Source organism: Protopterus annectens, chromosome 3.part0, assembly GCF_019279795.1.
Source record: "Protopterus annectens isolate FY-2018-M chromosome 3.part0, PAN1.0, whole genome shotgun sequence".
NCBI classification, from domain to species: domain Eukaryota; kingdom Metazoa; phylum Chordata; order Ceratodontiformes; family Protopteridae; genus Protopterus; species Protopterus annectens.
In genome coordinates, this window is record NC_056731.1 from 176,399,991 (window position 1) to 176,412,493 (window position 12,503).

Consider the following 12,503-nt stretch of genomic DNA (forward strand, 5'->3'; position numbering starts at 1 on the left):
AGATCTGTGGCAGGTGCTGGAAGTCATAAAACAATATCATACCTCCATGCTTCCAGAGTAGCAATATGCTGTCTGAATCTACACAGCCTCAAAGCCAAGCAGCCTTACATTTCACTTGCATACAGCTCTATATAATCACTAATCTGTTTTTTTTTTCAAGTAACCATTGTGTGTAAATTACTGTCATGTTTCATCATAATAAGGTTATCATGGCTATGAATTGCTCTGTGTTTCTCTGAATTTGGGCTTGTATTGCATGACTGTTATTTAGAGTACTGCGGCTGGATCTGCAATCATAACCAGGTTGTTATGTGTTGAAGACGTGGATGTCAGGAAAGTCATTTCAAGAGTGAAACTCCAGAGGTGAATCTTGACATCCATGTCTAAAACACAGCAGCAAGCAGGGTTATGATCAGTGTGTAGTGCATGGAACTTAACCTACTCCCATATACTTCAACAGTTAAAGAAATAAGTGTAGGAGCTCATAGTACTTTACAGTATTTAAAATTTGTAACACACTTAATGCTACCACACAGAGATCAGCTGCCACAGGTGCAGCTGAGACCACAAAAGACTTTAAAGCGTGTTTAACATTTCAGTTAGCCAAAAACGAAAGGCTGAATTAAATCTTTAATGTTTTAAAGCTCTTCGTTGTTCCAGCCACTGATCACTGTCAGTGCTGTAGCATGAGACTAGAGATTGTCAGTGGTGAATAGTGTCTTAACAAAAGCTTGTTAAGCAACTTTCTGGCAAAAAGGTGCTTAATAGATCTATTTTCCCCCCGATTTCAGAATGTAATTGTGGTGCTCTGTGCACGACATTGTATTTATATTTATTACTGCTTTTGTAAGTACACAGACTATACCTACTAAAACTGTTCCTACTGCACGATTTTAGTTCTGTGTGCTTTTTCTTTCTGAAAGTTTTGGTTTTGCATCATTGTTGGATTGCATAGTTTCTTTGATCAAGCTTTTCTCCCAAGGCCTTCACCGAAGACTGGTTTCCATCTAGTTAGTAACCAAGTAATTAAAATGTAAATAAATTCTTGTGAAGTGGTGATTTTGAGCCTCAGTGCTATGAGGTGGAAGACTTTGTAAAATTATATCTGTGCAGGTAACAGCCCTGCAGGGATCATTATCGGTGTTGTGTATAGCCCAACGGGGGGTCAAGAAACTAAAAATTGACAGTAATTTGGAAAACCACATCTTGAATTTGGTTGCTTATCTTTGATGCATGTAAGCTTTTGTCTTGGCATACTTTTATTGATTGGCTTAGAATGAGGGAGCAGGTCATGAATTAGGATGATGGTATTTGAGGAAGATGTATTCACTGCTGTGTGTGACTTTGTTAGCGATATAATATGTGAATACCATAGCTTTACCTGAGGTGTAATTGTAACTTGTTTGTCTTGTATGTTTTTTTCCTGACAATTGAAAGTGCTTATTGTCAGCTTTGCCAGCTGTGCATAGTGAAACTCAGGAAAAGAAGAGAAAAAAATATAGGTCAAAGAGGGTGTCTTATCCTTATCCTTTTGATGCTTATGGGTATATTAGCCCATTTGATTTCTCAATTCTTATCCAGTTTTATTTAGCAATGCATATTAGAGTTATCTGATTAAATATACTAGCTTTGTTCAGTAGATATAGTGGAATATTTCAGAAAAATAATAAAACTCTGGTCTGTTTATAGAAGTATACCAGCTTATTATTTTATTAAATGGCTCTGTATGTCTTTTATTGAAGCTTTCACATGGAGGTGGATAAAGTAAGTATTCTTTATGATATATTTTAAATTATGTTTTCCGTTACAGATTTGTGGTGGCATGATATATTGTTGAAAATGGAGGTAGCATTTTATAACCTTTGATGACAATGTTTGTCAGTTCATCTTTGGCATACTGCACTGGCCATCCTATATAGTGATGTTTATGACTAGAACACATTATTTTGAGGTTTCCAATGAGTGTATGTTGTAACACGCTGGCACCACTGACGATGTGCTATAATTAGATAGCCAACATTTTAGGTTGCTACTGATGTGTATACTTTAAAAGTGACATTAGGATTTACTTGCATGCAGTGGTGCCTTTTTCACTTACCAGCTCTGGTACTGAAGTGATTTTAGTAGAACAAAAGCTTAACGCATATTAAGTTATTATTTTATACTTTTGCCAGCTCCTTAGACTATATGGATGGCAGCCCAGGCTATGAACCAGCTGATTTGGATTCCATTATTGGGCCTGGCAATTGATGGTGCTATCCAACAGAATGTGAGTGAGATATTTATTTATTTATTGACATTTGTTAACCGGGTTGGTCCATCTGAGCTTGTGGCCCATTTTCAGTGGAGACCCAAGGAGAAAAGCTCCAACAATATTACACGGACGTTTAAAAAATTAAGTGAGTGAGAAAGTATTGACAATAAATCATTTCAATTAGAAAGTCAATTACACAAAGTTAACGCGCACTCAAGCTTGTAACAGACATCGTATTGTGTATAGAGTAACAATAATATTTACATATTTACAGCAGGAGTTATTTTTTTCAACAGTATATTTGATTTATTTAGTAAGTATACCCAAACGTAGAGTGCATTGGAAGTAGAAGGGAGCATTAGGAATAGGGTTCAGAAAAGGAGGGAAATGGGAGTTAAACAGGGCCTTGACAGGAGCAGAGTTTGGAGTTAAGTAGGCGAAGTCTGATTTTTTCTTTAAAGTGAGGTGGGTGCATTATGGAACTTTGTATCTTTTGGGAGTTTATTCCAAGCATGGGCAATGGAGGGTTTGTAAAGGAGTTTGCCTACTGCTTTTTGGGGTTGATAGATGTCAAGTAATTGCTGATTTGAGGTACAAAGAGTCCGAGGTGGAGAATAGGTTGAGATAAGTGATGAGAGTGATGGACAGGATGCTGGTTTGTAGAGGATGGAGTGTAACATTTGGAATTGTGACAGTAGTAGTAGTTGGGGGAATTCAAGCCACTGGAGTGAGTTAAGCGCCAGACAGTGATGTGAGTTGTATGGCGAGTTAGTGATAAATCTTGCTATCTTGTGATAAGTTTGTTGTAATTTGTTCAATGTTGTAGTTTGGATGTTGGTAAATACTGGTGAAGCATATAGTAGGGAGGGGAGGAGTAGAGCTTGTGCTAGGACTAGTCTAGAATTTGTGGTCAGAAATTTTTTAGTAGACCGAGCTTTTGGTGTGTCTTTTTTATACATTGGAACAGGTATAGGTTAAATTTGAGTTCATCATCAATGATGACTCCTAGGAGTTTTGTATGAGCTTCGGGTAGGATTATAGTGTTGTTGGAGGAAGTGATTGCAAAGGTAGATTTATGGTGAGTGAGAGATCGGGGAAGGAAGAGTGGGAGTTTGGTCTTTTTAGGATTAAGGATGAGTAAATTACTGGACAACCATTGTTCTGTGGATAGAAAGGCCTGTTGGGTAGCAGTGTGGAGTTCAGATATGGTGTCAGAAATGGAGATAAGGGTAGAGTCGTCAGCATATTGGATGAGGAAGGACTGTTTACAGGAAGTATAGAGGTCATTAGTAAAGACATTATACAGGAGGGGGCCCAGGATAGAACCTTGGGGTACCCCAGTTGGGACAGTTATAAATGGAGAAGAGGATTACAGCCATTTAACGGATTGTTGCCTGCAGGATAAGTTGCTAGAGAACCAGCTGAGGGAGGATGGAGATAGGTTGAATTGAGCAAGTTTAGATAGTAGTAGGGAATGGCTGACTGTGTCAAAGGCTTTTGAGAGGTCAAGGAAAAGACAGGATATGAGTTTATTATCTTGGGCCTCTGCAATGGTATGTCTAAAAGATAAGAGGGCAGTGGTTGTGCTGTGGTTAGGATGGAAACCATGCTGAGTGGGGGTGAGAAGGTTGTGCTGGAGAAGGTAACTCTGGAGCTGTGAGTGTATACATTTTTCGAGGATTTTAGAGAGGGGGGATAAGATAGCTATGGGTTGATAGTTAAATGGGTCTGTGGAGTTACCTCCTTTATGCAAGGGAATAGTGAAGAAGGATTTCCAAAGGGTAGGGACAGTAGATTCCTAAATTGACCTATTGATTAGAATACATACTGGATAGGCAATGGAGTCAGCAGCAAGTTTGATGAAAGCTGGAGGTAGGTTGTCAGTGGAGGGAAAGCAGGTTTGATCTTTTGTAGAAAAGATCTGATGTATGAAGTAGGAAATGGGAGAAAAGAGAAGATTTTTTTGCAGAAGGGTTAGGAGGGGTTGGTTGGGTTGAGTTGCTAGAGTTAGATGGTGTCTATAAAGGGATTGTTTAGGAGAGTAGCTGTTTTTACAGGGGATGTGTTTGGGTAAGGACGGGGATTTGAAGGACAGCCAAGAGAAAGAATCCTGTTAACAGCTGACCACATTTTTTAGGGTCGGGTTTGTATTTGTGCTGAGCAGAATTATAATAGGATTTTTTGTCATTGTTGGTATGTTTTTTAGTAAGATCTCTAAGTTGTCTATATTTATGTAAGAGAGGTAGTTCTTTTGTTTTAATCTAGGCTTTCCAAGCACTATCTCTAGTGTGCATTATTGATCTAGTTTCTTTAGACTGCCAGGGGGCATGATTAGATTTTATTCTGATCTTCCCAAAGGGAGCAAGGGAGTGTAGGGTATTCAGGAAGATAGTGTTGAAGGTACTGCCAGCGTCATTAAGAGGGATACTTCTGAGGATGGACCAGTCCATACTAACAAGAGTGGAGTTGAATTGGGATAAATTAAAGTTAGTGAGCTTACGACAGTCTCTGTATAGGTGGGGTCTGGGTGATTGGGTAGGATATCTTAGGACAGTGGTAGGGAGGTGATCGCTAAGACCGTCTGGTAGGTAGTGGGGTTATGGTAGTAATGGGGTGAGTTGGTGAGTATCCAGTGTATTGTGGAGCCAGAGGAATTATTTTTATGTAGGTGGGTGGGGGAAGATATATATTAAGATTAATTGCTAGTCAGTTTATTCCAAGAGAATAGTTCAGCTAAGATGTGCCCCTTGAGCATCATCTTGCAGATAACTGGGTGCTAATCTTGAGAAATAGGGAAGAGGCAGGTGGGACCAAGCAAGCAGTGTTCACATTTTATGAACAAGAGAAGGTGGTAGCAGATTTCTCATACTTCTGTCCAGCAAGTGAAATGCCATGGATGAAGCCTCACTGAATATTAACCGGTTTTCCTTGCCTAATCAGGGATGTGGGTTTTTTAAGATTTCTGTCACCATCATAGATGGCACAGCTAGGTGGGAACAAATTGGACAGGATTCATATTACGTGACAAAAATGCATTTTGTCGAATGCGTTTTCGTCGACACATAAAGAGCGAACAGGCAAAACAGCAAAGTGGCTGAAGTCACTTGACCACTTTGTTGCTTTGCCGTGTTCTGCACTGTAGTGTGGTCCCTTGTCCGGTATAGTTCCCGAGCATGAATGTGCAACAGTTACTGACCTTAGGGTTAGGGTGCAGGTTAAGGCAAGTGCATATGTATGAAAGCGTTTACTGTTTTTTTTGCGTTAGATGTATGGTTGAGTTACGTGTGTATGTGTTTTCAGCTGTTTACTTTTGTTTTGGGGAGTAGAATTAGGGTAAGGTAAGTGTGTATGTGTTTGAAACTGTTTACGTAAATGTGCAAGAGTTACTGACCTTAGGGTTAGGGTGCGGGTTAAGGTAAGTGCATATGTTTTAAAATGTTTACTTTTTTTTCCCCCGTTAGATGTATGGTTGGGTTACGTGCATATGTGTTTTCAGTTGTTTACTGTTTTTTTTGGGGGGGGTACAATTAGGGTTAAGGTACATGTGTATATGTTTAGAAATGTTTACTCTTTTTTCATTTTTTTTGGTTGGAACAGCGATTTCTTTCCCTAGGAAAGAAATCACTGTTCTGTGGTGTCGACATTTTCAGCTTTCGCTGAAAAAGGGTCGATGAAACATCGTTCACTGTTTTAAGCGTTCGATATTTCAATATAGACTCATTGGAAACTCTGGCCTTGGAGGAAAGGAGGCTTATGGGGATGCAGCTGATTGTTAGAGTGCTGTGGATCCAAAATAATCTTTCATATGCACTGTATAAGAGAGTCATTTAATTTCTGAAAGCTATAGTCACATAGTGTGTGTGTGTGTGTGTGTGTGTGTGTGTGTGTGTGTGTGTGTGTGTGTGTGTGTGTGTGTGTGTGTGTGTGTGTGATTTCAAGAGCAAACGTGTGCCCTTCAAGAGTATTTTTCAATGTGTGCAGTGACACTGAGGTTGTAAGTACATAGTAACTGACTGAAGATCCTAAAGTGAATTGAGCTGAGCTATTCCAGACTTGTTGAAGTGCCAGCAATTTGAAACTGGAGAGAAATAGTTAGATGTTTTCAGATTTGAAATTTATGATGAAAGTCAGAAACAGGAAGCCTTGATTGTCATTCAAATAGTATCTCCCAGCAGATAAAAATACTTATGTGATGTGTGGTTAAAGTTGTACATGTAAGACTTTGTCACATTTTATGCTTTGTGTATCAAATTATAAATACTCTTTAAGCATACATAAAGGTAATGGAAAAAACAAAATACTACAATTACTGTATAGTATAGCAGCATATAAACTAGCTAAATAACGTACATATAAAACAAAAATATGAACTGCTAAAGAGTTAGAAAAAAACAGGAGCAGTCAAAAATGTTTTACTGAAGATAGTGCAGTTTGAGGCTTTATGATGGCAAAGTGCTCTATAGCACAAAGGCACATCAGTTGTGTTATGTATGTCATTATTTAAGCCTTTGACTTGCGATTTTTATCCTTATTTCATGAACAATAATTCCACTGAGTTTTGTTTATTTTTTAGCAAAATCCACTGTTTGGGTCTTCATCAGTTTGGGTTTCTTAAGATGCTTAGTATAACAAAACCTTCAGCATGTGTGGTGAGTGCAGAACTGTCAGGCACTACAGATTCACCAAGTGGTTACTAGAATGATTACGTCTGCTATATTACTATTACGAGTATCAGAGATTCCATTTTTTGAAAGAACAGGATTGGACTGGTGACAGTTAAAACTGTTGGACATGCAGAATGGTAAAAGAATGTGTGTCTTATGGCAGCCATCTAAAGTAATTTAATGCAAAGTTCGGATGAAAGAGGCCACCAGTTACGACTCTTAAAGCCAGCTGCAATGGAGATTCTGTCTTGAGATCCTAGTCACGGCACAGCATTCTTGCATTCTGTAGTTCTTAAGTTGTGGGGCATACACCTCCAGATGGTGCACATTATGATATCGTATATCAAGACTGAAAGGAACAGTTGGCCCCTGTGCTACCCCAGTACATTTTTGCCTCTTTCTCATTTTGAATCTTGATCTTTTTTTTTTTCATTATAGAAAACTTCCCACATTCAGCGCTAAAAGCATCCAGATATATTTGCACTTGCAAGATCATTGGCCAGGATCTTTATTACCTGCGATAAAAGTATAACTTAAAGGAGTTCCATAAGTGCCAACAGTTGAGTCTGACCACTGTTAGAAGGCATAAGAATATCAAGACCCCTTCGGCCTCTTTCAGGTTGGTGGCAATAGAGGTTAGCCAGTGCTGCGAGAAAGAGGCCCCATGTACATTCCTGGATAGGATTCAGATTGCAGGGAGAAGGTAATGGAGCAGGAGGCTAGGCATGGCCCAAAGCCATTTCTTTTAAAAAGCAGCCTTCATCTCACCTTGCTTTGTGCATGACTTCCCTTGGCTAGAGAGAGATCAAGTGTAAACATATCTCTGTCTGACTGCACAGAGTGGGGCTGTAGAGGCACCTTCTAATCTTCCATATTTGGGAGTGAACCCTGTGATATTAGCAACCTCTTGAGCTTTAGAATCACCACTGGGGCTGAGTTTCTTACTCACAACAAGCCCTTAAATCATCACAGCTAGGACTCACTCAGGCATTTTACTGCCATTGTCGCCCACTGAACTGAAGCTTGCCTGTCAGTGATTAAAAAAAAAGAAAAAGCTCCATAGTTCCTGCAGGCAGTTCTTATACTGGCATAAGAACAAGGGAGTTATTTAACATCTGTCTGTCCTACTACCCTGGGTCTACCATGGAAACCCACCTTACACCCCAGTGGGATAAACTTAGTCAGTAATACTTCCACATCATATTGGTTACAGTGATTATTAATATAGTTACTTGTGATATACAGTGGATATAAAAAGTGTGCACACCCCTGTTAAAATGCCAGGTTTTTGTGATATACTACATACCACAAGTCTTTGGGAAAGTTACAAGATAAATTTATAGGTTTAAGGTAACTCAATCAGTTTTTTTTTTTTACCACAGGCTTGCATTTGATTTTTGAGCATGCAGTGGATATAAAAAAGTGTACACACCTTGGTAAAATGCCAGGTTTTTGTGATATAAAAAATGAGACCACAATAAATCATTTCAAAACTTTTCCCACTTTTAATGTGACCTATAACCTGTACAATTCAATTGAAAAACAAACAAATCTGTTAGGGGAAAATATAAAATGTACAATAAGCTGGTTGCATAGGTGTGCACACCCTTAAACCAATACTTTGTTGAAGCACAAATGCATTTTGGAGCTTAAACTGTGTGTCATTCAGGAGAATGGGTGACCTTTTCTGGTTATGCTCAGTTTAGTACAGTGAAAATAAATTTATAGTTGCTATATTATCTCTTGTGTTTCAAGTAAGATGCATGCATGCCTTTAGCTCATACTTTTTAGTCATCTTTTTGCTCACTTCATTCCCCCCATGACCGTCCAGCAGTGTCCTTATTTGCCCTGCTTCTTGCATCTGAAGTCATGTATGTTTTTTTTTGGATTTAAAAATGTAAATAGTTTTGTATATAATTGGTAATTATTTTCTGTTAATAATATGTAATTGTTGACTGATACCATATTCATTGTTTACTTGACAAGCTGGATTAAGTTATCCTGGAATCGAACTGTCTGCGCTTCTCAGCAGCTTACTTTAAAATGAAAGCTAGATTCTGCTTGTGTTTAAATCTTCTCTAGCCTTTGTTGAGTGCACTGAACTGTAGCTGCTACTTTCATTTTATTACTTTCTCTTTGATGTTGATGTTATTAATTGGGCACTTTCTATTCTCTTTGGAGTATTCTGAACCAGAGCTGCTGCGTTTTTCTGTTTGTTTGAAAGCATTATTTGGATGTTCATAATCATTCAGACCTCAGTGGAGTGTACAGATCCAGAGTGTTTGGGATTGTTATTTGTAGATGGGTAATGTTAGCATGGCAGAGAATGATAATGACTTAGATCATAGACTTGTTGGACCATTTCCATCTCAAGGCTTCAGCAATCCTCAATGTACTAATCATAGGAGACTCCAGTGTGAGGCACACAGATGTCCCACTCACTAGGTTGAGCAAGAAGAAGGTGACAGTCAGTTGTCAATCAGGTGCCAGGATCCGCCACATAACACATGCACTCAGGTAACTCCACAAGAAGTACAAATATGATTCAGACATTGTCCACGTGGGTATGAATGACCTGAGACATACCTCCCTGGACTACATGAAAAGAGATGTGATGGAATTCTAGGATTATGTGGCCCAGGCAGGTATGACCCTAGCCCTGAGCAGTATTCTACCGTCACCCAGAATTATCCCACAGTACAAGCTGAAAATTATTGACTTTAACAATTGGCTATGTTTCTGGTGTCATTCTAAGGGGATCCAGTGTCTGTCTGCCTGGGATGACATGATCAACAGACCTCGATGCTTTGCCAGAGACAGCCGGCATCTGTCACCCTTGGGATTCTGACTACTGGCTAAGGCTCTTGCCACCACTATAGTGCCTTTTTAGGCAATGTTCTAAAGACCAAAATTCCAGCTTAACTGCTACAAACAAATGCAATCTGAGGGTTCGAATCAGTCCTCAAAATGGAGAATATTGACATCTGTGCTATAACGAAGACCTGGTGTAAAGAGGCAGAAAGCACCCCTGCACTCCCAGGCTAAAACTCATTCCATACCTTTCTGCCCCAGAATATGGCCAGAAGCTCCAAAGAAGGTGGTGTCTCCATATTCATAAAGGATACACACACCTCCAGACTGGTAGACCACCATAATGCATCTGAGATACTTTAGGTACAATTAACACTGGGTAAGACGGCGATACAAGTCATAGCCTGCTGCAGAAACCCCAACCATGTTCCTTGACTCTCACTCCAACTTCCTTAAACACCCTGGAATCTATCAAGGTCCAGCCCAATACTCTCATACTTGGCGACTTCAACTACCCTTCCATCAACTGGGAAAACTATTCTAGTACCAATGTACAGGCCCAACGCTTCCTGGAATTTATCACTTCCGATGCCCTGGACCAGCTCATTCTGACCCCAACTAGAGGAAGCAACATCCTCGACCTGGTTATCACCAACATGGGAGACCATTGCTCCACACCTATAATCAACCCCTCCGTGATTAAATCTGATGACAAACTAATCACCATGGGAATCTCCATCTCACCCATACCCCCTGTTAAGGTGACCACCCTGAAAAACTTCTCCAAAGCTGACTTTGGGCTCCTAAAAACAGAGGTGGCTAAATTCTCAACACCCATGCCAATAGAAAATAGCTGCATGACTGCCAAATCATACACCAATGCACTGTACGAGCACATACACAAATGCATGGATCTTGCCATACCAAATAGAACCAAGATGCTCTCCTCCAAAAAAAGGAAGACAATCTGGTGGTCCCCAGCCATCAATAAACTCTACAACAGAAGGAAGAAACTGTTGCAAAAAAAAATGAAGTCACAAGACTGGAAAAACTCCTTTAACAGACTCAACAAAAATGTGAGATCCCTTAGCAAGTCCTCTAAAGCCAGCTATGAAGGCAGAATTGTGGCTGACACCAAAAACATTCACAAAGCCTTCTCTAGTTATATCAAGAACCTCCAAGGCAATACCCAGATTTGCTCCGAGTTATTGCACAATGGTACCTCCTATACCGAGCCAACAGATATAGCCAACATACTGGCTGACAGATTCAGTGCCAACTTTACCCCTCTCCCCCCCAAAAGGCCCTATCACGGTACCAGAAGAAAGCCTGGTACCCACCATTTCTGCGGCACAGGTAGAAGCTGCATTGTCCAAAGCCAAGAATACAGCGTCCATGGAACCTGATAATATACCTGGCTGCATCCTACATGAGCTACAAAACAAACTGGCACCACACCTGTGCCCTGTTCAATCACAGCCTTACTTCAGGCTTTATCCCTAATGAATGGCACACTGCTAGTCATCCCGCTTCATAAAGGGGGAGCAACTACAGACCCTGGGAACTAGTGCCGCATTAGCCTGACGAGTCTGGTATGCAAAGCTATGGAGTGCATCATCATGGATCTGCTCAAAAAAGATATAGGAAATCTCCAAACTCTTGACCCCACACAGTTTGCTTCGTCAAAGGGAGATCCTGCCTGCTGAACCTGGTTGACTTCTTCGAGGCAGTCACCAAGGCTGTGGATGAGGGTAAGGCAGTGGATACGGCCTACCTCAACCTGGCCAAGGCCTTCGATACCATTACCCACTCTGGTATCATTGATAAACTCATCAAACTTGACATCAATCCTTGTATCACTAGGTGGGTTGCAAATTGGCTCACAGACAGGACCCACAGAGTGAAAGTTGTGGACTCCAAGTCAGACTGTCAGCCAGTCATGAGTGGAGTCCCACAGGGCTCGGTCCTGGGCCCTCTCCTGTTTGGCATCTACTTCTCAGAAGCCCAGGCCAACACAGAGGGACAGTAGCTGACCAAGTATGCTGATGACTGAAAGCTAGGCATCATTATAAACTTCCCAAGTGATGCAGACATCTTACAAAAGGGCCTCTCTGAGACCAATGACTGTGTCGGAACTGTGGCCTTAAGCTTAATGCCAAAAAATGCGTTATCATTCCCTTTGGAAGAAACTCGGCTCCCACAAATTACCACGTCGTCGGAGCCCACTAAACACTGAAGGGGGCTATAAGAGATCTGGGAACCCAGGTCAACAGCCACCTCACCTTCAACCACCATGTTGCCACTGTGGTCAGAAAGTCCTTCTATGTGGCACATCTTATAACCAAAGGGTTCGCATTCAGAAAGAAAGAGGTCATCATCCCTCTCTACTCATCCTTCATTAGACCAGTCATCGAATATAACATCCCATTTGGCATGTACTTGACCAGACACCTACAACAGCTGGAGAGGCCACAAAAGTACCTCGCAAAAAGGATCATAGGCCTTAAACACATGTCCTACACGGACAGACTCAAGAAACTTCAGCTGTTCTCAGTCTCTTATCATTTACTCAGAGGTGATCTTTGCTTGACTTACAAAGCCATGTCCAACCCAGCCCTACTTGAAATGTTACACCTAAAGAAATCCCAATTCCCCCACGCCACACGCTCCAGAGACCACAACCTCACTACCACAATCAACAGAACATGCTGGAGGGACCGGTTAATTTCCCAAAGACTGCCCATACTCTGGAATAAGCTTCTCATTCATGTCAA

General features: G+C 40.7%; 1 protein-coding gene across 3 annotated transcripts in view; it reads left to right on the top strand.

The window, feature by feature from the left end:
• Positions 1 to 12,503, top strand: part of LIMD1 (LIM domain containing 1) — a 516,411-nt gene that overhangs the window by 469,425 nt on the left and 34,483 nt on the right. Inside the window, exon 8 of one of the 3 annotated variants that reach the window (XM_044064673.1) lies at positions 1,743 to 1,764. The exons of the other annotated variants lie outside the window; for them this stretch is intronic. Coding sequence (XP_043920608.1) covers positions 1,743 to 1,763 — 21 coding nt within the window. The 3' untranslated portion in view covers position 1,764. The remainder of the gene's footprint in view (positions 1 to 1,742; positions 1,765 to 12,503) is intronic. 3 annotated transcript variants of the gene reach the window in all.